We start from the raw sequence: 27,953 nt of genomic DNA on the forward strand, positions 1-27,953 counted from the left end.
ATTCTGTGCTTTTCTTCCATCAGTGATAAGTTAAGTGATTTTCGTGATTTCACCGGAAATTTTTTCTTTCAATTGAAGGTATTCGTTATGTTATTTTATCTGATGAGTTTCTTTGATTTATCTTTACTGTTCATTATTTTACCGAATATTTCATTATTAAATGTTCTAATTCACGACTTTGAGGAGTCAAATGTCATTTTTGAATAAATATTTGTTTTTTTTTTGTATGTATATATTCCTATTAACACTTTAGAAATACTTACATGTAAGGCTTATCTACCTTTAAGTAAACAGTACTTCCACTCCAAATTTCTGATTAGTTCTGCTTCACAGCTGGGCTTTAAGGAGAAAACAAAAGTTTTGGATTATTTCAAATGCATAGTTTGAGTTATATAGTTTTCAGAACTCACTTCAGCGTCCAATTATCCAAAATCCATATTAACTTGCCCTATGTACTTTACAAAAATCAGTTCTTAAACCTGAAAATCCAAAGGCATCAAAAAAGTATAAAGATAGCTAAAAGAATGACTTACGAAGAAATATATAATAAAATGCTTGCATAGGGGATAGGGAAAATATGATCTAATGGACCTTAAAAATGAATTACGGTTAAATGTTCTATAACAAAAAGAAAAAAATGAGTCCCCCTTTAAAACTTCTTCCTTATAGCCATGATTTCAGTTGATAAAATAAAATTCCATTTATTATTATTCATAATCGAATTTATCCAAGAGGATAATAAAACTTATCCTTCCGCATATACCAACATAATGTATGCATGTAACATACATTATGAAAGAAGACCCTCAGTCTCAGTGTTCAATGTCCATCCACTTAGGTACTGTATGCATGTTGTAAGTTTAAGGCTGTGTCCTTCTTTCTCCTTCATCTTATTCTGACTCATATTTATATGATTTAGAATCGCCCCATTATTTAGAAAATAGGTTCTTCGAATTTAATCTGATAAACCCCGTTCAATTTAATATTTCGTTTTAAATTAACCCCACCATCACAACAGCAGGCAGGACAGAAGGCCAGTGGGCTTTGGTTTTGCACTGTTGCGTTTGTTGGTTACGTCCTTTTCTTGTCATCCACTCAAATGTCCCTGGCCTGCAAGAGAAAATAAAAAAAAAATGTAAAAATCTCCAACTCTCAATCAATATAATCATGCTCATGTCATAGAAAAGGTTGGTTTATTAAAGCGCTATAAGTATATGCTTTCTAGTTTACCCAAAAGGAAGCACTCGAAGGAGCAAGGCAACAAAAAAAATCTTAAATCCTTCTTGAGGAAAATCCTTTGTCGTGTGTGTCGATTCAATAAAGGACAATGTTCACTTTATGTTTCTGGGCTTTTTTTGTTTCCTTTTGGATATTGTGGTATACTTGTACATGTTTTTTTATTCTGATGTGCGTTCCTGAATAAAGGCCCCTAATGTGTCTATAAAAATCAACTTTATTACATTAACCCAAATGGACAAGAGAGAAGAAACACACGCTGTTTGATGTCCTTTTTAACATAAACAAGTACTCTGGTTGACCAATTTCATACAGGGGCGGTTTGCATAGGTGAGTAAAGGTGCAAGCACCAAAGGCTCCAGATTTTTAACTTTCCATAGGAAGGAACTGTAATCGGTACTGAACATGAATCAAAGATTTTTACAGAGATGTCAATATATAAGTACGTTTGTTCTTTCATACATCCGTACGTTCGTGATGCCATTTTTCATCGTCCATATCTCAGGAACCAGTAGTGATCTCAAATTCAAATAGTTTTTGTTTTACAAATAATAATATCCGAAGATGTAGAAAAGACTTGCAAAAATGAAGTGGTTGTTTTTTATTTTTTATAGCAATTTTAGAAATGTGTAGATTTTGGTTGACCCCAAATATCTTACGAATCAATTACGCTAGCGATTAAATTTCATTTCGTAACTTGACGTGTAGTAGTATACCCGTGGCATGATGATTAGTGCGTTGGACTGTCATGCGGCAGGTCTTGGGTTCGATCCCTTCCTATCTCACCTAAAGTCACGGGTACTGCCTCTTGCGAGGAACTGACAAATTCTCCAACAGTAACTCTTGTCATGAAAAAGTGATTTCTCAAATAAGCCGTTCGGATTCGGCATATAAACTGTAGGTCCCCTCCATTCCTGACAACATTAATCGCACACAGGAATGGTTGAGAGTTGTCAGTCACTAGGCCCTAGTTCTCGAACGGACTGTCGAGCCACCCAATTTATTTATTTTTAGTTTGAGGTGATACCAAATAAGTGTAATTTTGTTAATAATTTAAGTAATGGTTCTTGAAAAAATCTAATCTGTATTTTCATAAGAAATATTTATACTTTTAAAATATTCTGCTAAAATTGATAGAAATTTATTTTCGGCTAAAAACAAAAGCAGATATTAGAATCAAACATATTTTATCATTACATACATTTTTGTTGTTAAATTTTAGTTATTTTGTTTAGAGAAATTCAATTGACAACTTTTTATTACAAAACACGAAAACCTTCATAAAACTGTTCAGAAATATTTTCGACTCAATTATTATGAGTATGACTTAAAATTTTATCATCTCACACAAAATATGTTATAAATTTTTGTTAAAGCTTTAGAAAAATCGATAGACAGGTACAGATGGGAAGTTATCAGTAAAGGTCGCATGCCAGCCCCTATTTTTTTCTATAGAAAGCAGAGTTTTGAACATTGTAAATTATTGAGAAAACAAAGGAAGAAGAGCAATAACAGAAGTAAAAACAATAAACTACCTTCTCTTTAGCATGATCGCCTAGTGAATCATGAAGAATTTTGTATGGCTTCTTGGTATTCCGTTTTTCTTTCTTCCTTCTGGGGAAATTAACTAAGAAGAGTGCTTTGCTTAACTTTGGATAGTTAAACAACGCAATAATCCAAGAACCTCCGTCCCACTTCTTAAAAGAAAATATAAAATATGAGAAAGAGTGGAAACAGAAGGAAAATCTAATAGAACAGTCACCTGTCTAAAAAGTCTGTTCGCCTAGTGCAAGATATTTAAACTCGGAGTAAAACCTTGAGACCTATTCTCACTCACTCATCGCTGTTCAGCTTGGAAGGGAATAAGAAAGTTTGTTAGTTAGAAAAGGGCGGAGGTTAGTCGAATTAAGTTTGCGAGTAGAAAAATAAAAAAACTCGAAGCAATGTACATATGTACCTGCTTTGTCAGCATGATCGCCTGGTGTAAAACCAAAAGATTTTGATAGCGTCTTTTGTATTTGTTTTGCATTTTTGCATCTCTCTCTCTATTGCTCTGAATTAACACAACAAAAGAGTGTGTGAGTAAATAAACTAAAAGTAAGAGAGTTGTATTAGTCAGATATCATCGTGTGAATCAATGCTACATCGATTTTGGGCAGTGGCACATAGGGGATATTCGAAGCACATTTGATTTTGATTGCAAATTCGGTGTGGACGACCAAAGTGTGTTGCCATTATTATTGAATCATTAGACTAGAACCACTTTTGTGACTATTCAATATTATGTATTGCCACAACTCTCAAGCGGGCCCTAAAATTACTTTGACTATCAGGTTCGGCCCTACTCTTATATTGTGTTTCGTAGGTAATAGTAAAAATATTTGGATCGATTCCTAAACGAAACTCGGACAATACAATTTTCTTTATTCTTCTTACATTTGACACATCTTTATTATATGGCGATGCCCTTAAGGATATCCCGTATGACTATAGGTCAATGGTTTATTTTTTTTCGTTCGTCTTCTAGGTTTAGGTAAACCATCATCTACCAAGGATAATAGAGTCTCTCAAAATATAGAAAATGTACATATATTTTTCTTAGGCAAGGATTTTTTGCGGTCTCCAAAAACCACTGGTTTTTTTTTTTTGCTTTTGGGTACCTAGACCGGACCAGACCGGACAATGCAACACAATACAACACATGTGTTCAAGATAATGATTTTATCGTCAACGTAGTTGCCGTATATCCTTGGTTGGATATTCGAGCATAAAAACAGGACAAAGGACACTTTCGTCTTTCGGTTTGTCTGTGTGATTTTTCTACTCTAAGCTCAAGAGTGAATTCAATTTGATGTTCATATTCGTGATCCTGATGGAGATGTGCGAGTTGATGAGAGAATATAGGTGGTGGATATGGATTTCGTTGGCAGTGACAATATCGCTAAGGTGGGGGTATGTTAAATTGCAAGCTTAAAAGGATCAAAGCGGTTTAGGTTTATGAATATTCCTTTTGGTGTAAGACAACATGTAAGGTTGTTCTTGCTGTCATCTTATTTCTATTTGATTGTGCATGTGTCTTCTTTTTTTAAGGAGCAGAGATATTTTTTGTAGTTGTTGTTATATCGTTCGTTCTTGAAGTTGATGTGATGAGAGGAAGTTAAAAAAGGAGAATCAAAGATGCTTTTTGGCATTTTTTGTTTGTCTTTTACTGCGATTTTATCGGGTTTGATTTGTGTTGGATGTCAATATTGAGAATACGATAATCCGAAAATTAGAGATAACTTAAAGAAATATGAAGGTTACATCTTGAATAGACGATAAGGTTAAACTACAATCGATGTTTTCGGTCAAGAGGAATGCGTATGTGGCAAGGGTAGCTTAGGGAAATAACAACTCTTTAGGGTAGGTCCCCAGAAAATAGCACATTTCAGAAAATATTTGTTTTTTAAATTACTATATATTTTTTTTTATTTCTAATAATGACTTTTATGTATTGTTTCGATGCAGGTTCCTAAAATTTTGGATGATGGATCAATGACGTTTGATTTTGTACTTCTTCACAGTCTTATAACGATAGCCATCGTCAGCTAGTTCAGCACTTTGCTGGATTGGAATTGGAGCGGAAATTGCAATAGGAGCTGATACTTCGATTGGAGCTGGGTATGAATAGCTGTCGTCTTGCTGAACTGGAGGCAAGTATTCAGCAGTTGGTAATTCGCTGACATCACGACGGTGCCTGTAACGGATGCGACGGAGGGTCTTGTATCGGTAACCGTCATCAGCTAATACAGCAGATTCTTCAGCTGGTGCGGCAATTTCAACTGGAGCAGGGATTTCAACTGGAGCTGGAGCTGGGTATGAGTAGCTATCATCTTGTTGAGCTGGAGGCAAGTATTCAGCAGTTGGCAATTCGTTGACATCACGACGGTGTCTGTAACGGATGCGACGGACGGTTTTGTATCGGTAACCGTCGTCAGCTAATACAGCAGATTCTTCAGCTGGTGCGGCAATTTCAATTGGAGCTTCTTCTACAACTGGAGCTGGTGCTGGGTATGAGTAGCTGTCATCTTGCTCCACTGGAGGCAAGTATTCAGCAGTGGGCAATTCGTTGACATCACGACGGTGCCTGTAACGGATGCGACGGACGGTTTTGTATCGGTAACCGTCGTCAGCTAATACAGCAGATTCTTCAGCTGGTGCGGCAATTTCAACTGGAGCAGAGATTTCAACTTGGGCTGCTTCTGCAACTGCAGCAGGAGCTGGGTATGAGTAGCTATCATCTTGCTGCACTGGAGGCAAGTATTCAGCAGTTGGCAATTCGCTGACATCACGTCGGTGCCTGTAACGGATGCGACGAACGGTCTTGTACCTGTATCCATCATCAGCTAATACAGCAGATTCTTGAACTTCCTCTGGGACTTCAATTGGGGCAGCAATTTCTACTGGAGCAGGGATTTCGACTGGGGCCGATGCTTCTACAACTGCGGCAGGAGCTGGGTATGAGTAGCTATCATCTTGCTGAACTGGAGGCAAGTATTCAGCAGAAGCCAATTCATTGACATCACGACGATTTCTGTGACGAACACGCTTGACAGTCTTGTAACGGTACCCATCATCGGCCAACACAGCGCTTTGCTGCACAACATCAACAGGTCCCGATGGTGGAGGTCCATAACTGTCTTCCACACTTGGAGGTATATACTGTCCTGACGTAAGCTCGCTTACATCACGACGAGTTCGGTAACGAATACGCTTCACAGTCTTATAACGATAACCATCTTCAGCTATTTGTTCAATAGGCTCAACAGCTGCAATTGGAGGTAAATATTCGTTTTCAGGTTGTGGTTGGTCCTGGACTACTTCTTGGACAGGGGTTAAATATTGGTTATCAGGTTGTACGACTGCTGCCTCAGCTGATGGTGGAAGGTATTGAGTCTCAACAGCTTCTTCATTTGGTGGAAGGTATTGTTCCCCAGCAGCAAATGCCACAAAAGCTAATCCAAAAATTATAAGTTTCTAGAAAAAAAAAATAGAAAAAACAAAACGTAATAAAGAAAATGTTATACAAGGATAAAAAGAGCTTTGGGTTTACCATTTTCATCTTATAGCTGAATTTCGTAAGGCCGTAATCCAAATTTTCTGCTTGCGGCAGAAGCTAACGATCGAATGATGCTTAACCAAAAATTACGCAACATATTTATATGATCGCAGCTTCGATTTCCAATACCTCATGGTCACCAACAAAAATTTCAAATGTTCCAAAGAATGCCTAACAACATCAACTATCACGATCACGATCACGAGTCAAGTGCAAGCCTTCCACACTCCGACTTCACGTCCACTTCAAAGAAGATGATACTTGGAGTCTAAAAATAATAATAATCATTAAATTGACCATCGAAATCTTTACTCGCGAGACGACTAACAGAAATATCTGAATAAATTACAGATAAACCTATTAACTTGGCTATGAGCTTTATTTTTATATAAATAGGTATATTATTTCGGAAGTAAAAACGGTCAATCGGTTCAATTAAAAGATTGAGATCACCGATTAAATCGAGAAGCGCAGGTTTGAATGAATTTTGTTGGATATCAGTCAGTTTACTTTTATGGTCGGGGATCGGTGGATCGTGATGCAACAGTTGGTTTAGGATTTGACGAGGCTCCTGTCAGATAAGAGACAACAATCAATCTCATAAAAAAAATATTGTGTCATTTTTAAAAACAAATTCAATTTGTTTAATCTTCTTCGCGTAACTCAGGGTCAATATCAATGTTTATGCATCGATAAACTTAACTTAATTTGAATATGAAATTAATTTGAATAAATAATTCAATTATGCTTTACTCAACTTTAATTAGGAACCAAATTTATTGACAGCTGTTTTTCACGTTTACAATGCGGCACTGTGTGTTTTTGGTTGTGCGTTGTTCTGAGTCTGAACGGAATGTTTTCATTTGTTTAACGAGATAAACAAAAAACATAAACAAGAACAAGTAAGGAAATAAGCCTATGGAAGGTTGTGCGTCGTCGCGGCGGCCGGCGGCGGCGTGTCGTTTAAATGGGCATAGGTACGCTTATTTTCATTGAAACCTAAGACTCTTAAGTTGAATGATCGTGTAGCCTTAAGCATCTTTAAGGTTAAGGAAATAAATTAGTATGGACCTGAATTTTATTCTAGTGGAGCGTGTGAAATTTGTGTAATTTAAACATTGAAAATTCAAATTAAACCATTAATTTTTTTTGAACGTGAATAACTACATATTTTTGAAATTTGAATATTGATACGCCCGATGTCGTGAAACGAGATTAATTGGTTGAACGGTAATACAATTTAAAAAAAAACCTGTGATACAAGTCTTTAGACATGGTATTGCCCTTGCTTAAAGTCTAACTGCTGAAATAGTTGTAAAGAATTTAGTCTATCGTGAACAACATCAGAGCAGCAATATCAAGACTAAAAGTAAGCTTTGTAATATAGGCTTGTTATCATATTGGTTTTTGCCTGGGGGTATAGTATACAAGCGGTGATACAAGTTGTCTTGAGGAACCGTGATAGGGCTTTCGGTATTGCCGAAAAATGTTTGTATAACGAAATTATATTTTTGAAAATTAAGAACCATCATTTTGGAGCTTCGAAAATGTAGTGTTGTGTTGTTTTCACTTTTTATTAAAGGTTTATGTTGCCTATAAGCTCTTCTAATAAGTGGATACAGCTGCTCAATCGATGTTGCTGGGAATTGCTATCCGTTTGATAGCTGTAATGATCTCTTTTTACTGGAGAAAATGGTGAGTATTCGCGAGATTGTTTCTTCGGAACCAGAATTTTCTTCACTGTTTGAAAAAAGTAGTAAGCATTTCCTCATTTGAAACTAGAAGTTATCCGTTTGTGGTGAGGTTTCGTCTAGATGGTTCTATTGAAACACTTAGCTTCCGTAGCCAATTCGTAACGCTTTTTCATCACACTTACTTCAGAAAGCTCCAAAAATAAAATTGTAATTTAAAAACAAAGACATGGTTGCGGTTGTTTTAGACTTCAAGACGCAAAAACCCAAAACCCAACTAGGATTTAAGTTTTAAAGATCCCAAATCACTGTATTACTTCACTAATCAGAACTTCCCAACAATTACAACAACAATCATTTCTGCTAAGCCAAGATATTTTATAGCCTAAAATCTAAGTCACGCACCATCACTTACTTTTTATCAACGACAGCAAACATCCGTCAGTGGAAACGTTTCAAAAAGTCAATCTTTTTCATTGCACACAATAATATAAACTCGATATTATATAAATAAATCAAAATCTTAAATAATATAAAAAATGTTCAACCCAGAAAAAAATATCAAAATCAGCAGCACCCAATAATAATACACTTTTGGGCAAGAATTACAAATGACCCGACAAATTTAACGTCCTTATGAAATTGCACGCCCCACACTTTCATCATAAGCAAGGGGGGTGATTTCAAATTGTGTCTTTATGAGTGTAATGGTTATGGTCATTGGTTACTACAGTGGGTTGAAATCATCTAAAAACAGGAAGAAAAACATAGTTTTAAAATTAAAATTTTAATACAAAATTAAAACATAGAACAACCGCCTTCCTTTGAAAACTTCAAAAGATCTTATCTTGAATATTTTGTTGTCTTATATTTTTGTAGTTGGGTAATTGTCCATAATATGTTTTGACTGTTTCATATTTGTTGTGCAATGTTTTCTATGTTTAGTTTTTAATAATAAAAATAAACTTAATATCAGCTTTGCAAAGCTTGTAAAGAAAATCAATAAGGAATTTGTACATAAAGGGAGTTATAGTTAACTTTATGCGATATTAAAATATCAAACTTATATATTTTAGCAACATGATTTAATAGTCAACTTTCACGAACATGCTCGTATTCACGTTTATTATTTATAACGCTGATCTTTAACATATTTGGAATTTTCAAAGCATGTAATTTAAGCTTAATTTTTTGTCCTGATTATAAGACCACTAAGAACGGATAGTTGTGAGATCTTACAATTTTTTAGGATCTATCAGTGGTCTGAAATTAGACGTATTTTTTGAGATTACATATACGAGTACATAACAGAAATAAATTTCCATAAAAAACGATCCGCAGTGGTCGGGTTTTCAAATTAAAAAGTTTAAACAATTGAAAATATATCAAGATCGTTTACGAGAAACGTATCAAAATTCAGACCACAAATAATTTTAACTTTATAAAATCGACAATTTTAAGGAGAATATGTTAAGAAAATATCAAATATACAAACATATCTTTAATTTTTGGTTGTGTATTCCATTTTTTAAAGTGAAACTAATTGAAATAAGAAATGAAGGAAAGGGATTCGTTCGTCAAGTACTGTCTTACTATGTGTAAATATTCTTGTGTGACAGAAGGCGTTTTATTTTGTGACACTTGCTTTTTCTTCAAAATAATACAAAATTATTACTTCTTATGCCAATTTCCGTATACTAAAAGAACTAAGTCTAGTCATTTTACGAGAACAAAACTATATTTTCATTAAGTCTTGTAATTTATTACAAACAAGATTAGAAGGACGCGTAGGTTTAGACCTCATTGATCGAAATTATGTTATAACCAACGTTGAAAACCAGATAATTTTCTTATCGAAAACTTTTGTTTAACGCAGGTCAAAATATTTTTTAAGTTTTATTCTGAAAGGTAGTCGTACTTCGCAGTTGCTATAAGATTTTGCGGGACAGTTCAAAAATATTCAAAAAAAAGTTGAGTTGAAATAAATTGAAAATAAAATTCTGATAAAATAACAACGTTTATCTAAAGATATATATAAAGTGATGTAAAAGTGTTTTGTATGCCACTACTCTACGAATACTTCCATCGAGGCTCAAGGAGTTGACACTTAATGTTGCTACTCAAATAAAACTCAATCTCAATCCGCAGCAAAATCGCACTTTTCATGTTATCTGCACAGATTCTACGGATGTTGTATTTGTGAATCATATGATTATGTACTGCACTTCGGATGGCTTTTCCAATAACAGACTCCTAAAAGCTAAAAAAGGCCAAAAACCTTTAAATTGAGTCTTTACAGGTTTAGCCTTGAGCTTAGCAATTTTTAGGTGTCTCAAGCAACGAGATCCGACAATTTCTAAAGTCGTCGTCTGACAATGAATAAAGCTTCTGAAAAAGTAATATAAAATTGAAAGTTCACAAAGCTATAGTCAACATTTGGAAACTATGTTTTTTTTACTGACAGACCTGCAAATATGTATTCTAAGATCTCAAAATTGTCTGTACTTAACTTCACAAACTAACGAATCTTTTTCCAAAGTTTAATGATGTTTGGAGGAATGAGTTTTTACTATAAGGTGCATTTTACTAATACTGCCAAAAGATAACTTTTGTCTTAAGTAATTTTTACCTAACCTATTGAAAGCAAACGCCGCCTTTAACTAGTATCGAACTGTCATTGTCAATTTATTCAATAAATTCAACATTTTCATCGTGATAAAGTACACGACGCACAAGCTCTGCACAAATTTTATACCGAAATTTTAAGTCGATGATTTAGGAGCTTTACCGAATAGTCCAAAAATTAGAGTCTACATACTCCATTGCCGTGTAAAGGAGTCAAAGGGTTGGTCAAAGTGTCGGTTGACAAGCTGTCAAACCTAAATTGGAAAGAAAGTAGAAATTCTACAATCTTAACTTCTAAATGTGAAATAGCACAAGAATTCCATTAAGTTGTCCTACTGTGCGTTAGGTTTGGAGGCCACCACACATTCCACATTTTTCGTGCTGAATGAATTCAAGAGCAAACGAAAAAAACTTCTAATGGTAAACTTTGCTTACTTTTTATATTGTTCTTTTGTTCTGAATTTTTAAGGGCAGTCAGGAATAAATCCTGTTTCGGACACATTTTCTCTGCAATTCAATGATAAAAACCTATATAATTTGTGAGACCTCTCTTTATGGGCAAACCCAAAGGGGAACAAAGAGTGTGGGTGGTTGGGTTGGTTGGTTAGTTGGTTTTTAAATGGGAGTGTCCTGTCTTGACTTCTAAATCACTCACAGCTCAAAATGAAAATGCCAATATAAATTCGTCCTTCTGCTTTTGCTCTAGAAACCCAATCAAGTGCAAATGCCGCTCCATTGAACTACTTGTGTGTTGATGAATTGGTATACTTCTGGTGGAACTGGACACTGGACAGGACTTTGGACACTGGAGTACTGTAGTTGTACATGCATTGGATGGACGATTGCGGTTAGAATGTGAATTTTCAAGTCGTTTTCATGTTTTATGTAGGTAAGGTACACACCTACCTCTCTGGAGACTCCGGACTTGCGACACTTTCCTTCCAGTTAGGTGATTCTCTTAGTTCTGGTTTTTCAGAAAAGAACAGAAACTACACACACACACACCATGCAAACATATCCTTAAGCATGAAGGTTTATTATTTTCGTCTGATTTCACAACTCAAAAGTTCGAAAGAGGAAAACTGAAATCGAAACGGATAACGACAACGGACGTTCGGTCGGTTAGTATGTTGGTTGATAGGGAAGGAGGAAGTAAAAGTGTACATTATGGTTGTTCATTTTGAGTGCCATTACTTTTGGGTTATCCATCGTCCCATGCGTCGTCGTAGTCGTTGTAGTTCTTGACGATTTTCGTCGTTGTGGTCATTGTCAAACTCGATAGTCCTTTTATATCGATATAAAATGAAAATCCTTAGGATTGAGGGAAAAGAGTAAAGAATTTTACACTTTAGGATTTCAACCGCACTCAAGCAGACGGTTTCATGTTTTATTCACTCATTCATGTGCGAGATGGACATTCGACAAAAAATAATCAAGGATCAAATGCAATAGTTATTACGAGTATAATGTTGTTTGTAATGCTGATGGCGTGTGCTGCGATTGAAGGTGGGCGTGGTCTTTCTTGAATCGATGATAATTGATAGTAGTTACGTAAGTTTTGTATTACGAAAAATTGCCAACATAGATGTTCTGAACAGTTACAATTATGATACAATTTTCAAGAGTAGCTATGCCCGTAGCTTTTTTGCATGTTTTATTTTAAAACAAATTTGGTTAGCATAAAAAAGGTTGCAGTGAGCCAACTTTAAAAGATAGACACATGATGTCGCGGACTTATTTTTAGAACTATTAAAGGGGAACACTACTGCCATACATTTTATTAGAGAAATTTGAACCAATTTCCCAATGCGAGCAATAGAAGCTCTTAAAAGGAAAATAATACCCAATTTTGAAATATTCGATTGCAAAGCTTGTAAAAAGTATACCCTCATTTTCTAAGACTTTATCAAGAAGGAGGTATTTTTGTAAATAACTAACTTGGTCAGATTTCAAACCAAACGGTTCAATTTTAAACTTAAAATACTTCAAAGAATGACTTACTCATTCTAAAAAATTGGATCTCAAATATGGCGTTTGTTTTCAATAGTTCAAGAAACTATGGGTTCTTAACAATCTTTTCACGATAAAATTAAAAATTTACATTTTTCTCAGGAAAATAAACTTTGGATTTTCGAAATATTATAAATCAATTTAAGAAAATGATTTTGTGGAGCCCCAGAAACAATTTTTTTTTTATTTCGGAAAGGGGGGCTATTTATAGGGTTAACAATATGTACTGAAAAGAGTTACTTAAGTTTCAAATCTTTATTTTTTAACCAACTTGAATGATGTTTGCAACACCTTTGTTTTAATAAATATGTTTGTAATGCGGGTTTTTGTAAAGGGGGCTGTGGTGTTTTTTGAAGTTTAGCATAAGTATTATTTATTTTTAAGGATAAACATTTTAATATTGTTTATGTCTTTGCTGAAAGAATATGATTTCCAATCCAAGTGAAAATAAGCATTTTCGATGTTTTGCGCCTATCCCTATAATTGTGCAATATAATCACGATTTGGGAGATATATGCTTTGATTTGGAATTCCCTCCCTCAAATAAAAGAACAAGTAAAATAAAGTCTAAACCATAACTTCTTTTCAAAAGCTTCAATGAAGCACACAAAATTCCCATCAAACAATAGGAGGTACCTTCCCATCACCAAAAGGAAGTCTGAAATATCCCACATCGGTTCCATTGAGAAATAGAATTCCTCAACCTCACAATACCAACATTCTTTGCCCATTTCAGTCGCAAGGAATTCCAGACTCCTTATGAGATTCTCCTTAATCCACCCAAAGGTATCAGCATCAGGGCGAAGAATTGCAATTCGTAATGTGTACAAACATCAGACATCAAATCATTGCCATCAGGACGTAGGGAGAGAAAGGACTTACTCTAAAAATGGAAACCGAAACATAAATGAAATACTCATTTTGGAAATTCGTTTTGAATTACCTATACTCGTACTCGGAATCCCCACCCCACCCTAAACTCAATCAGGCCCAACTGATGCTGACGCTGATGCAACACCGCAGTGGCAGATATCCTTTCATTAAAATTCAAACATAAATCAAGTGGCACACACCGGCTCCATCCATACAACTGGTTGATACTCTTTTGGGATGTTTTAGTTTTCTAAATGGGCAGTCGGTGTTTTTTTCTTTATATCAAACGTGGCACGGAAGGATTCAATTCAGGACAAGCTTGTGTCAATGTGAGCTGATAGCCAATGTGGATCATTTTATATCAAATCTAGAGAAAGGTATGCTTGTTGAGTTACGCAAAACGTGCCTAAAACACAAGTCTTAAACGACTTTCATCATTCTTCGTTTGAAGATAGGGTTATGGGTTATGAGACTTAGAGATTTTTTTTCTTACCACTTTATTGAAGGACTAGAAGGACTAAAGCGCAAACCTCTTCATCAATAAATCACAATTGGATTGAAATTACTAAAAATGAGCAAGAGAAAGAGACAGAGAGGTGGAATGAAAGTGAGAAAAAGACAAAATAGATAAATGGAAGAATTTTCTGATGTATACATAGGAAAGGTCCTTTCAGCTGTTCGTCCATGCGAAGCGAAGGAGAAGAATCTATCTGGAAATTTCATTGGGCAGAAGGTAAATTGCCAAAATTGAAATCATTTCATATCTTGATTTTCGACTCGTCCGTGATGTCGATCAGAAAATCAAAAAGGAAAGACAGGCATAGCAGGTATACAGAGTTACAGGATGAAAAAGATGATGAATATGGTAAATGATTGAAGAGAGACCATGGCTAAGGGATTTTTATATTCTTTTTTTTTTTTTTGTAGATAGGTAATTTAGAAATCTTGATGGTTCGATTGATTGCCAAATCAGTCTGAATTCGATTTTCATGCATATATTAATCTTTATGGGATCAAAGTAGGAATTATTTAATTTTGTTTGAATTCAATCGGTCACAGAGAAATTTTTCTGTAAGAAGATTTTTATAGAAAATTGGTGAGAGAGTATTTTTGCAAATTCTTTAAGGAACACCGCTAAATTTAATTTTAGGTTAAGGGTATTGACACAGCAGTATTTAAGGGATATCGAATTTGTTAATGGTTTGGCTACAATCGCAATCCATTCAGCACAATGCACCAGAGTCATTTTGCGAATTAGTAATGTGAAGGTCAAATTACACCGCCAGCGGAAGATTTCCAACAAACAGAAGCAAGTCAGGATAAAGAGTTTTTTAACTCTGTCATTCTTAGGCCATTCGAGCCCCCAAATGTAAACGGACTCTAACGCTCATCACTTTTTATTAAAATATGGATTGAAATGTTTGACTTTAGACAATCAAGACTTAAGTCAGAAACTGATAAATGAACTTAAGGTGTTAATATCAGTAAAAATATGCATTTTTTGTGATTTAATGTCTAAAAAATAAATGAATACTATAGCTAGCAGCTTTGATACACTTAGAGAACAAAATCCGTTAGAAAAAAACCGACAAACGAAATTAAAACATAATGTGTAATTTCACTTACTTTTCTCAACCTACTTAACTGAACTTTAAAACCCTGAGGACACAAATCATTTTGCAAAATTATGTTGTTTGTGGATTGTCTGATTTGAAAGTCCTAACGTAGTATAATCAAACCTGTGTTTTAGTCAACGCTTCAGTCTACAAGAGGAATATTCTCAGTTGTAATCAAGCGAACGACCTTTATGGTTTCGATTCTTCATATCACTAAAAAGTTGCAATTGCTTTTATTTTGCGACAAAACATTTTTGTCATCAATTTTTCTTGAGCCCTTTTATGATTCTATGGAACCAATACAATTCCGGAGGCCCGTATGTCATCCTCGTTACTATTATTTAGTTCCAAATGCATCAGCAACCACCTCTTGTGGATCGGTGACATAGGCGATGCCGCCAAAAATAACTTAGATAATTGGGTTTTCTAAGACGATACATGCAAGAAATTTGTCTGTTTTTCTATTTCTGGCTTCAATTTACAAAACATTCGGTTATTAGATGAATTAATTAATTAATTAAAGAACAACTGAATCTCTGGGCTGGAGCTCCTGAAACTTACATTCTTGCACATTATTCAAAGAAAAGTCTTTAAAATGATTAGTGACAATTACATCATTATCTCAATTGCTTCACTGAAACATAGTCTTAGAGCTTCTTGCCTGACCCTTTTTTAAAGTTATTTTAAAAGATTCTGAACTAGTGAAATAGTCGTACAGAGATTCGTTAGTTAGCCGTACTACGCGAATGTGGAATGACTTTTCCAGTTATTGCAGTGTTCAAGAATTTAAAATCAATGTACAACTATATCACTTTTCTAAAACCCGCCCTTTCTACCTTCAAAACGTTCGACTGTGCTCTAATAAAAACAAAAATTTAGCATAACAACAAGTTATAAGAAATTAATCCTCTTATTGAAAAATCTTTAAAAATGAAACCACTTTCATAGAAATAGTGTCTTATAAGATTTATTTCATTACTTCTAGAATGACCAGAAATTTTAAAGCGAAATTCCTGAATTTAATTTCCCTTCTTCAGTTTGAAAAATATGTTTGTTGTTTACTGATCATTTTTCACGTTTCTTTCAAAAAGTCACATTCATAACACATCAACAACATGATATTGTAGGTGATAATTAAGTTATATCGAATCCGACTCCAAAATCAATCTATGACGTCAGGTTCTTTTAATAGGCATTTAGCAGATTTTCAATATCCTTTACTCATATTTCAAAAAAACTTCATTAGTTGTAAGACCGCTAAGGCTATTATATTAGGCCGGAGTGAATTTGAACTTTTTTTTTATTTTCGTATGCCTATGGTACTAAAAGTTGAATTTGTTTTTTTCTTAACAATACCACAAGTTTTTAGCAAAAACAAATTATGTCCTAAGGTTCCTCTATTCGCTAACAAAAATGCCCTTTCAATCGTATAATCCTTACTATTAAAACAGACAATTTGTATTATATCACATTTTAAAAAAGAACAAATCTTAAGATTACATTTTGAATGCAAAACAAAAAAATAAATTACATGTTTTAGAAAAAAAATACATTTTCCAAATTAATCCCCTCAAAATAATAATTTAAAACATTATTAAAATTGTATTGATGATGAAAAAAATTCTAAATTTACCTTACACTATTATACCAATAAGTGTTCTATTCAATTCATGTTTTGGGTGTGGGGTTGAGGTTACAAATCGTTTTTAATCTAGAATAACATTTTTATCAAATAAAGAAATAATTCAAGTTCAAAAATTCAATTTACCAAATAAATAAAAAAAGATGAATAATTTTTCTAAAGCCTAAGCAATTTCCTTCTTCGTTTCAAATTTTGTCAACAGCTTTCGAGATGGGATTCTTGCTTTTATAAATCCATCTCTTGACTCTCGACTGAAGCTGAAGCTTCTGTCACCAGCTTAATACATCTTTCGACGGCTTGAGTGTGAGATGGATTTTTGTATAGCTCTATATTTTCAGGAACATTTTGAACCATTGCGCGTAAGTCGTCATCTGATATTTTTCTAGTTAAAGGTGGTTCGGTGATCTTAAATGTAGCCCATTTTATTAGATCGATGTAATCATCGGCATCAAAATTTATTTTTAGGATCTTAAACTGTCGGAATTCATTCATTTTCCTACCTTGTATATCCGCTCTGCTTTTCAGAATCCTTTTAAGGCCTAATTCCCGGACATGGCTTCGGCTATCAGCTAACATAGCAAGTAAAATATTACGTAGCCAGAACCAATAACTTGCTGCTACATAGAGTCGTAGAATCTTGTTAGCTGTTGTAAGGCACCTTGAATGAGACATTCTTCCTGGCTGTCGGTTTGCAAGCTCTAAAGCTTCATTCCCATTAGAAACTGCTTTACACATTTCATACAGATATTTCTGATCCGTGCTTAAATGTTCTATAGTTATCGGAGGAAGTTCTACCATTATCTTTTCAAAACCTTGAATTGGTAAACTATCACAGCTCTTAAGAGCTTTTCCCAGTACTCCAGAAAAGCCTTTTGGGTCATTGGTTTTTCCATCAACATGTGCCATTAAATGACGAAGTGGGAGTTCATTTAGATGGAGTAAACAAATAAACCAATGTACTGGCTTACCAATGGCTGCTTCGAGCTGATATACAATACCGTTTTTGGATCCAGTGTTCACAATAGTTCCATCGCATCCAACCGCTGTAATTTCTTCCATAGTAACACACAGGATGTTTTTTACAAAATCAATTATGCTTGAAGATATTGTTTTGGCATTCCCACAGGATGGAATAACATGCCCCAGATACTGTCCTTCTGGCTCAGAAACAAGAACAATGTGTTCTTCCACTGAAATCTTCCGATGTGTTCTGGGCCCAATTGTTTCCAAAATCATTTTGTCTTTTCGTCCGTCAAAGAATAAGCCTATTATATTTTCAATTTTACATTGAAGATTTTGACGTAATTTTGGTCTTTCTCGTCTTATTTTGCTCCTGTCAAATACTTTTGAAGAATCTAGCTTGGAAACGACACCAATGTCTTGTAAAAGAGAACTTACAAGAATTCATGCTGAACTGTCCGATACTCCTGTGCTGTCGCAGGCTGACGCTAAATTCGTTAAATTTATCCTAGCTTGTAATTTTGGAATTGACGGACTTCTGCTGGGTAATATAGGAACATCGCTGTCGACATCGCTCTCGTCCTCTTCATAACTTAAAACACTTGGATCATCCCCACTTTCATCAGAAATTTGAAAATCATGTTTGAGTCTCTTATAGATTCTTTCATTTCTTCATACCTTTTTCGTTTTAGATCCTCTTGAATTTTGCGATCATTCTTTTTTTTAAATCTTTTTCGTCAACTCAGAGTCAACACTACCAATCACCATACTTCTTGATTGCCTTTGGTCAAGTAAAAACAGCCTTCTGCTTGAGGAACTTTTATTGGGCAAGGACACATTGAAAAGTCATTACATTTACAAGCAGACAAATCAAAAAAGTATATTATTAGTCGATTTAAATAAATTAAGTTTTTCATTTTATGTAAAATGTTGTTTTAATTTTATGTAAAATCTGCTGATCTGACACAACAGGCAGAGATGCTTTTAGCCAAACACTTTTTAAATCGATTAATAATTTCGAACACACTTCAAAAGCACGTGGGTCATAATCGTTCTGTTTTTCCTTCAATGCATTTCTGATGAACAAATACGCCTTCATGACATCACGATAAGTTGGAAGAACATTGGTTTTAAGCTCGGAGGGTGCTCCAAAAACTTCACACTCGGTTTCACTTCGCGTTTTTAGCATTTTCACAATTTAAAATAAAACAACCGGCACTCACAAATAAGAATATAAATAGAATGCCGATTCAAATGGAAAAAAGTCAAAACGAGAAAATAAAAGTATAAAAAAAATGAGAAACGTCTCAAGGAGAATTAGATTAAAATTAAAATAATAACGACCACTTTTAGTTCCACCTTCATTCAAATCGCTATTGCCTCAGTTAAGATTCAATATTTTAAGTTCTGTCGTGGGCTACCGGAGAGATGACAAAGGGGACATTGCCACCTCTCCCCCCCACCTTGGCACTAGAAAGTACTACCCTACCAACATAAATATTATGTATTTGAAAATGTTTTCTATGGACTTTTCACCAATACCTAATACTTTTTTTTATCGGATCCATAATTTTGCACCTCCCCCTATGTGAACTTATCCCCGACCCCCTCGACAAACTTCTGCCGGTGCATATGACTAGGTACTATAAAAATAAACTCTATATACAACTAAATTAATTTATTTTTTTAAAAGTAGGTATGTCAAAAAATCCAAAACAATGACGTCATGAAGGAACTCTAGCATGACGTCACACATTGACCAAATTTTGCACCCAACTTTTGGGTCCCAAATTCAACTTTTCCACATATAGGCCTTAAAGATTTCCGGAAAAAAAAAATCACTCCACCCTACTAAACGGTGATTTTTTAAGAGCTTGAGAACGCATAAAATTTGCAAAATCTCATCGATTCTTTATTTGAAACGTTAGATTGGTCCATGACATTTACTTTTTGAAGATAATTTCATTTAAATGTTGACCGCGGCTGAGTCTTAGGTGGTCCATTCGGAAAGTCCAATTTTGGGTAACTTTTTCGAGCATTTCGGCCGGAATAGCCCGAATTTCTTCGGAAATGTTGTCTTCCAAAGCTGGAACAGTTGCTGGCTTATTTGTGTAGACTTTAGACTTGACGTAGCCCCACAAAAAATAGTCTAAAGGCGTCAAATCGCATGATCTTGGTGGCCAACTTACCGGTCCATTCCTTGAGATGAATTGTTCTCCGAAGTTTTCCCTCAAAATGGCCATAGAATCGCGAGCTGTGTGGCATGTAGCGCCATCTTGTTGAAACCAAATGTCAACCAAGTTCAGTTCTTCCATTTTTGGCAACAAAGCATTTTTGTTAGCATTGAACGATAGCGATCGCCATTCACCGTAACGTTGCGTCCAACAGCATCTTTGAAAAAATACGGTCCAATGATTCCACCAGCGTACAAACCACACCAAACAGTGCATTTTTCGGGATGCATGGGTAGTTCTTGAAGGGCTTCTGGTTGCTCTTCACTCCAAATGCGGCAATTTTGCTTATTTACGTAGCCATTCAACCAGAAATGAGCCTCATCGCTGAACAAAATTTGTCGATAAAAAAAGCGGATTTTCTGCCAACTTTTCTGGGGCCCATTCACTGAAAATTCGACGTTGTGGCAGATCGTTCGGCTTCAGTTCTTGCACGAGCTGTATTTTATACGGTTTTACACCAAGATCTTTGCGTAAAATCTTCCATGTGGTCGAATAACACAAACCCAATTGCTGCGAACGGCGACGAATCGACATTTCACGGTCTTCAGCAACACTCTCAGAAACAGACGCAATATTCTCTTCTGTACGCACTGTACGCATTCGTGTGGTTGGTTTAATGTCCAATAAAGTAAACTGAGTGCGAAACTTGGTCACAATCGCATTAATTTTTTGCTCACTTGGTCGATTATGTAGACCATAAATCGGACGTAAAGCGCGAAACACATTTCGAACCGAACGCTGATTTTGGTAATAAAATTCAATGATTTACAAGCGTTGCTCGTTAGTAAGTCTATTCATGATGAAATGTCAAAGCATACTGAGCGTCTTTCTCTTTGACACCATGTCTGAAATCCAGCGTGATCTGTCAAATACTAATGCATGAAAATCCTAACCTCAAAAAAATCACCCTTTACATATAGAACAAAATAGTTTAAAGTGCTTCAAAGATTTTGGCTCTCCAGCTAACAAGCAAATTTGTATAGGTTTAACTGAATTTTTTCAAAATTGTAGTAGAACATGTCTTAAACCTGTTTCTAACTAAACAGAGCTGAAAAATTCTTTACTGATATCAGCTGTGTCCGTCTAACCCATATATTAAATTTAGACTCCAGTTCAAATAGACTTGGAGACAGACAGAAACGCATTAAAATGTTTAAAAATATTGAATTTAGGAGACATCACGTAACTTTCATTATGTATTTGATTCTTGTTCTTCAAAAATAGGCGGAAAAAAGCTACAAAGGAAAACAGGGTTGCTGTTTTTGTCTTTTAAAATATTCTTGTGTCACAATTCAAGAAGTAAAAAAAGCTAAGTTAAAAGATTTTTTTAAATTGCAGTTTAAACTAACATAAATGAAACGAACAATTTGTCGGTGTTTTGATATTTAAATGTATCGTAAGTGGTCGTGAGATCGTTTCAAAAACGAATACAACGAGGTCATTTTCTGTTTCCAATTTTTCATTTTTAGCCATAACAAAAATGTCGAAAGAGAGCATCTCTGTATTTATTATACTTAGCTTTATTCAATAAGTTAAAACCCCTTCATCTTCTACCTCAGTTTAAGAAAATAAAAAAACCATACATTTTAATTGTTAGACATTTATTGTTCTGATTTTGCGTGTTTGTGTTTTGTGCACAATTTCGTTTCGTTTCGTTTAACATAGTTTGAGAATTTGAGTTGGAAATTGATGTTGTACCATTTCTGTTTTTTTTCTTTTAAACAATTATGGAAATTTAATTACTGAACATATTCTGATATGGGGAGGAGGGGTGTTGTTTTTGCCCTTGAAGTGAGATACTTTATTGTTAAGGGACATGTTGTGTTTTTTTTTTTTTAAATTAATTTTTATTAATTCATTCTTAAACCTATCTTCTTTTTTTGTTTTTTTTTTTTAATTTTTAATTTTTTTTTTTGTGCCAACATGCCTGTTCTACTTAAAACTAAGCCCTAAAACTATAAAACAAGTATGTAAGCCGGCCAAGGCTTAAAACCCCATCCCGACTACCCAATATCAAGTGCCGATTGAAGCCACCAAAACTGGTTCTCCTGTTTCACCCTAGCAGTTCGGCCCTGTTGATTCGAGCCCCGTTGTATTGGACCTCGTTGGAATAGTAATGCACATACAGCGGTACAGCGTCGTAAACACTGCCGCTCTAACACCCGAAACTTCTCCATCTGGGAAGGGGCAACGTTGAACCACACAGGACAACCATAAACGATCATTGCCCGTATGAGGGCCATGTTGCAAATTACCTTCACTCTGGGGTTAAGCCGACTGCTGTAAAACAGCCGTTTCGTCAGAGCGAAGGCTCCTCTTGCCCTGGTCAGTGCAGCATTTATATGTCTGTCGAAATATAAATACTGATCTAACCAGATACCGAGGTACTTCACTACACTTTTGCACGCTAATGGCTGCCCGTGAAGATCAACGATGACCATCTTGCGCCAATTCTTGCATGTATCCCTCGTGGCCCTAGCCAACAGAGTCCGGAACAGAATTGTCATGTTGCTCGACAAGTTGTATTTCAACTCAGCATTGAAATACCGGTGCATCGGTGGTCTTTAGCATTTTTAGAATGTCATATTTTAAAAACCTGAAAATTCAGAACATCTTACTCCTTCGAAAATTGGTTTGTTTGTACACTAAAAAAGAAACCTAAATTTGTCGACCAGTGTAATCTAAAGGGTGATTTTTTTGAGGTTAGGATTTTCATGCATTAGTATTTGACAGATCACGCGGGATTTCAGACATGGTTTCAAAGATAAAGATGCTCAGTATGCTTTGACATTTCATCATGAATAGACTTACTAACGAGCAACGCTTGCAAATCATTGAATTTTATTACCAAAATCAGTGTTCGGTTCGAAATGTGTTTCGCGCTTTACGTCCGATTTATGGTCTACATAATCGACCAAGTGAGCAAACAATTAATGCGATTGTGACCAAGTTTCGCACTCAGTTTACTTTATTGGACATTAAACCAACAACACGAATGCGTACAGTGCGTACAGAAGAGAATATTGCGTCTGTTTCTGAGAGTGTTGCTGAAGACCGTGAAATGTCGATTCGTCGCCGTTCGCAGCAATTGGGTTTGTGTTATTCGACCACATGGAAGATTTTACGCAAAGATTTTGGTGTAAAACCGTATAAAACACAGCTCGTGCAAGAACTGAAGCCGAACGATCTACCACAACGTCGAATTTTCAGTGGTCCCTAGAAAAGTTGGCAGAAAATCCGCTTTTTTATCGACAAAGTTTGTTCAGCGATAAGGCTCATTTCTGGTTGAATGGCTACGTAAATAAGCAAAATTGCCGCATTCGGAGTGAAGAGCAACCAGAAGCCGTTCAAGAACTGCCCATGCATCCCGAAAAATGCACTGTTTGGTGTGGTTTGTACGCTGGTGGAATCATTGGACCGTATTTTTTCAAAGATGCTGTTGGACGCAACGTTACGGTGAATGGCGATCGCTATCGTTCAATGCTAACAAACTTTTTGTTGCCAAAAATGGAAGAACTGAACTTGGTTGACATGTGGTTTCAACAAGATGGCGCTACATGCCACACAGCTCGCGATTCTATGGCCATTTTGAGCGAAAACTTCGGAGAACAATTCATCTCAAGGAATGGACCGGTAAGTTGGCCACCAAGATCATGCGATTTGACGCCTTTGGACTATTTTTTGTGGGGCTACGTCAAGTCTAAAGTCTACACAAATAAGCCAGCAACTATTCCAGCTTTGGAAGACAACATTTCCGAAGAAATTCGGGCTATTCCGGCCGAAATGCTCGAAAAAGTTACCCAAAATTGGACTTTCCGAATGGACCACCTAAGCGCAGCCGCGGTCAACATTTAAATGAAATTATCTTCAAAAAGTAAATGTCATGAACCAATCTAACGTTTCAAATAAAGAATCGATGAGATTTTGCAAATTGTATGCGTTTTTTTTTTTAAGTTCTCAAGCTCTTAAAAAATCACCGTTTACAAACATAATAAATCGTTTCGAAAATGAAAAAAAAACTACCTCTTCCGATGTATCTACGAAGTATAAAGAAGTCCTCAGCGGTTTTAACCTTTAACAATAAGTTACAAACTTATGAAAATTCTGCCAAAGGCATCCTTTAAAATAATTTTAATCGTGTTTTCATATTCATAAATCATAACACATCGTTTATTTATACATTTTCCAACTATGAAATTTATAGGTTAATTGCAAAACGATAATACATTTTTGCTATTTTGTCAATTCATTTATTTATATTGATTGCAATTTATTAAATCAAAAAACACAAACAAAAACTACTATGTCAACACATTTGCATGGCGGCGCGTGAATGTGTGTTATACTCAATGAATATTTATACACAACAAAATTCAAATGTAAGCTCGTAAGGATAAAATAATAAAATTAACAAAAAATAAAAAGGTTATCGCAGTACCAAAAAAACATAAATAAATAAATATGATTCATAAATATATGACAATCAAAACAATTCTCTTTATTTCGTGAATTTATTTATTTTTTGATTTTATTATTTGTTGTTATTTTATGGATGTTTTTTTTTTAACTTAAAATAATTGAATCCATTCAAATGAAGTATGTGAATGATTTAAAAAGAATTGTACCTACAATCAACTCAATAAATTTAATAATATTTATGTTGAAATATTTTTTGTTTAATATTATTTGGTATTTTGTTTGTGTTACTTTTGGTATGTTTTTTTTTAGTAATTTTTCATTAGTAACTGCAAATAATGATTTTACTGCATACCTAGTTCATTTATTCCCACAAAGATTGGCAAAGTTTTTTTTATTTGCATTCAATTTGTTTTGTAAATGAATTAATAATTTAAAAAATATAAAAAAACAAGTGCTATTTTTATAGACTTGTTTTTATTTGTGGTATTAATTAAATTATTAATCAATTAATCTGGATTGGTTACAAAACGCTTGTATCTTTGAACGCATTTTTATAAATGTGTGTAGGTGCTGAATGGCGATAAGGATTTATTTTAAAAATAAAAATAATCTGTAGCTTATGATTACCTTCGTAGGTGTCAAATATAAAATTGATTAGGTATTGTTTTTTTTTGTTGGCTTCCTTAATCAGGATATTTATTTTATTCTACAGAACACATTGACTTTTTCTACCAATTGCAATCTTATTCCTATCACGAAAAGTAGCATCCATAAAAAATAGACGCATATTTTGTAATGTTAAACATGTCCAGCCCATAATTGAACAAACAGGAAAAAAAACAAAAAACCATCAATTTTTCACATCATAAATAAATTTCATATTGAATTCTTATTTACGATCAAAAATAAAACAAAAATTATGTATTTTTTTTATTGTTATAGCCTTTTACTGCAATGCACATGTACAATAGAAAAGATTTTGACACCCGCTGTCAAATATGGATGGCAAACGTAACGTGACAATAAACAAAACAACAAAAAACAAAGAAGTGATGGACGTGTGCAGAGTTATAAACAGGCCTTTGTATAAATATTATATGCAACTCACACGATTGATACTTTCACACCCTTAAAGCAATAATACCGCTAACTCCATTCCTTAATTAGCATTATGATGATGATGAAAAACGATATCCTCTCCTTCAGGATATACAAAAATGTATTACGCATAAAATTAATAGAAAATTTAATTTTAAAAAGAAAAACTGTTTAAATGTTTACAATGTGTGGCAGTGTTATGGCCTTAAAGTTTCTATATTGGGCTTGTGGTCTAAGTTATTGGTTATTAAATGCTTAAAAAATGTAACGTAAAGGTTTGTATTGTGCATTGAGACTTTAACTTCAAAATTCGTACTGCAAAACTGAGCTTAGAAATATCAAAAGTCATACACAAAAACGAAGCCTTATGGAAAATTAGAAACTAGTATATTCTAACAACCATTATTTGCTTGAAAGAAACTTCTTGAATAAATTCTTAAATTTAGGGTAGAATCGAATTGACTGTCACTGAGCTGCCCGTCTGTGTATTTAGATGATTCGACTAAATTCAATTCGATTGAACGATTTCAGATTAGAATTGTCAAAATTTATTGTCGCCTTGGTGAATTTTTAAAGCGGTTCCTTTGAAATGTCTAAATGAAAGCATCAAATTTTCTGTGTTTCAATAACATTCTTTAATTTCTTGTCTTTTTTGAATGTCGTAAGCCCTGTCGGTCCCAAAAATCTTTATCTTTTAACACAAAAAGGTACCTAACTGAGAAAACGTTTGTGTAAGCGTCTGGTACGTCTGTTTAGGAACTACATATATTTGTTGTCTATCATATTTTTGTTGTGACAGCTATCAATTTGACTATCATCTTGCATAGAAGAAATTCGATCATTTTGACTCTCATTTATCAATAATCACTTAAGCCGATTCCATTACTGTTTCAGATCATAGTCTGAGATAGAACTTTTATTAATGAGAACCTAAAATTTGGGGGTCTCGGATATTGGAACTCCGTTTATCAAAGTTCTTATTTCCTCTAAAATCTAAATACAATGAGCTTTGCATTCCCTAATGTCATTATTCCTGAACTGAATTCCAATCTTACAATGGTTGAAAAAAAATGAAAATGAAAAATAACAAAGCACCTGGATCTGATGGGATCCCAGTAGAGTTTTATAAACATGCTACTCCTGAGTTTTTGGAATATCTGTTAGAACTTTTCAATAGAATATTCATTGAAGAGATAGTGCCTGAAAATTTTCGTCTGTCTCGAATTACAGCCATTTTTAAAAAAGGTAACCGTGATTTGCCAGAGAACTATAGAGGAATTGCTGTGCTTAACTCATTAAGAAAAGTGTTTACACAAATACTCTATACTAGACTTACGACCTGGGTAGAAGATAATAACATGATTAGTTGCTTTCAAGCTGGTTTTCGAGCCAACCTTTCAGCTAATGATCAAATGTTTGTACTCAGCACCACTGCTAGGCGTTTTATTGATAAAAAAAAAGAACTTGTATGCCTTTTTCGTTGATTTAACTGCGGCTTTTGACACTATTAATAGGAGGTCGTTACTCTTTAAGCTCTCAGCAATTGGCCTATCTACTAAATTTATCAGAGTCTACGAAAAAATTCTCGAAAACATGATGGCATCTGTTCAGAATGGTGGAAAAGTATCTAGAGAATTTAGTTGTGAAGCAGGTGTCCCTCAAGGATGTGTTCTAAGCCTTATCATGTTTGCACTGTATATGGACGATGTCGAAAACAGTATACCTGGGGGAATTCAGTTAGGGGATATTACACTTAAAGTCTTGTTTTATGCTGACGATCTAGTGATTTTATCAGACAGTCCGCTTACTCTATAGCTCCAGATAAAGAAGCTAAAACAGTTTTGTGATCTATGAGATCTTAGAATAAATACCACCAAATCCAAAATAATGGTTTTCAGATCTCAAAATAGATCAATTGGCTATGGGCAGAATTGGACTTTAGATGGTGAGATAATTGAGGTCGTAAATGAATTTAAGTATCTTGGGTATACAATGACATATAATCTTAACATTCAAACCTTTATAAAAAAAAACAACCGCTGCAAAAATTGCAATAAATACAATGTGGTCCCAGTTCTTCGCAAATAAACTCGTAGAGCCAATATCAAAATTCAAAGTCTTCAATGCCACCGTGAATACTTGTTTTTGTTATGGTAATGAAGTATATGGTTTCGAACAGTTGGAGAAAATAGAAAATATACAGAGGTATTTTTTCAAACGAATTTTTAGGTTACCTATCAACACTCCTAATTACGCTATCCACCTAGTGTCAGGCTTACCTCAAATTTTCTTTCAAAAAAGACTCCTTAAAATTTGTTTTAGTTGTGGATATAGTCCGGTCAAAAATTGGTATGATCTTGCTGTAGCACATAACCTTTCAATATCATTACCAGTGGACAATGTGGAAGCAATAAAAAATGCATTATATGAATGTATCTCTGTTATAGATGA

General features: G+C 34.6%; 1 protein-coding gene and 1 long non-coding RNA gene across 2 annotated transcripts; both read right to left on the bottom strand.

Moving 5' to 3' along the window:
- Positions 1–203: 203 nt before the first annotated feature.
- On the bottom strand, positions 204–1,372 carry LOC129942738 (uncharacterized). Its single transcript, XR_008781087.1, has 3 exons — positions 534–1,372; positions 411–479; positions 204–338 (listed from the first exon to the last, which is right to left on the bottom strand). It is a non-coding gene; the product is annotated as an uncharacterized LOC129942738 (long non-coding RNA).
- A 3,301-nt stretch (positions 1,373–4,673) lies between these two features.
- LOC129943125 (uncharacterized) lies at positions 4,674–6,478 on the bottom strand. Its single transcript, XM_056052373.1, has 2 exons — positions 6,329–6,478; positions 4,674–6,252 (listed from the first exon to the last, which is right to left on the bottom strand). The coding sequence occupies exons 1-2, from the start codon at positions 6,335–6,337 to the stop codon at positions 4,768–4,770; spliced, it is 1,494 nt and encodes a 497-aa protein (XP_055908348.1). The 5' UTR covers positions 6,338–6,478; the 3' UTR covers positions 4,674–4,767.
- Positions 6,479–27,953: the final 21,475 nt, after the last annotated feature.

The sequence above is a fragment of the Eupeodes corollae genome, chromosome 1, assembly GCF_945859685.1.
Source record: "Eupeodes corollae chromosome 1, idEupCoro1.1, whole genome shotgun sequence".
Classification (NCBI taxonomy): Eukaryota; Metazoa; Arthropoda; class Insecta; order Diptera; family Syrphidae; genus Eupeodes; species Eupeodes corollae.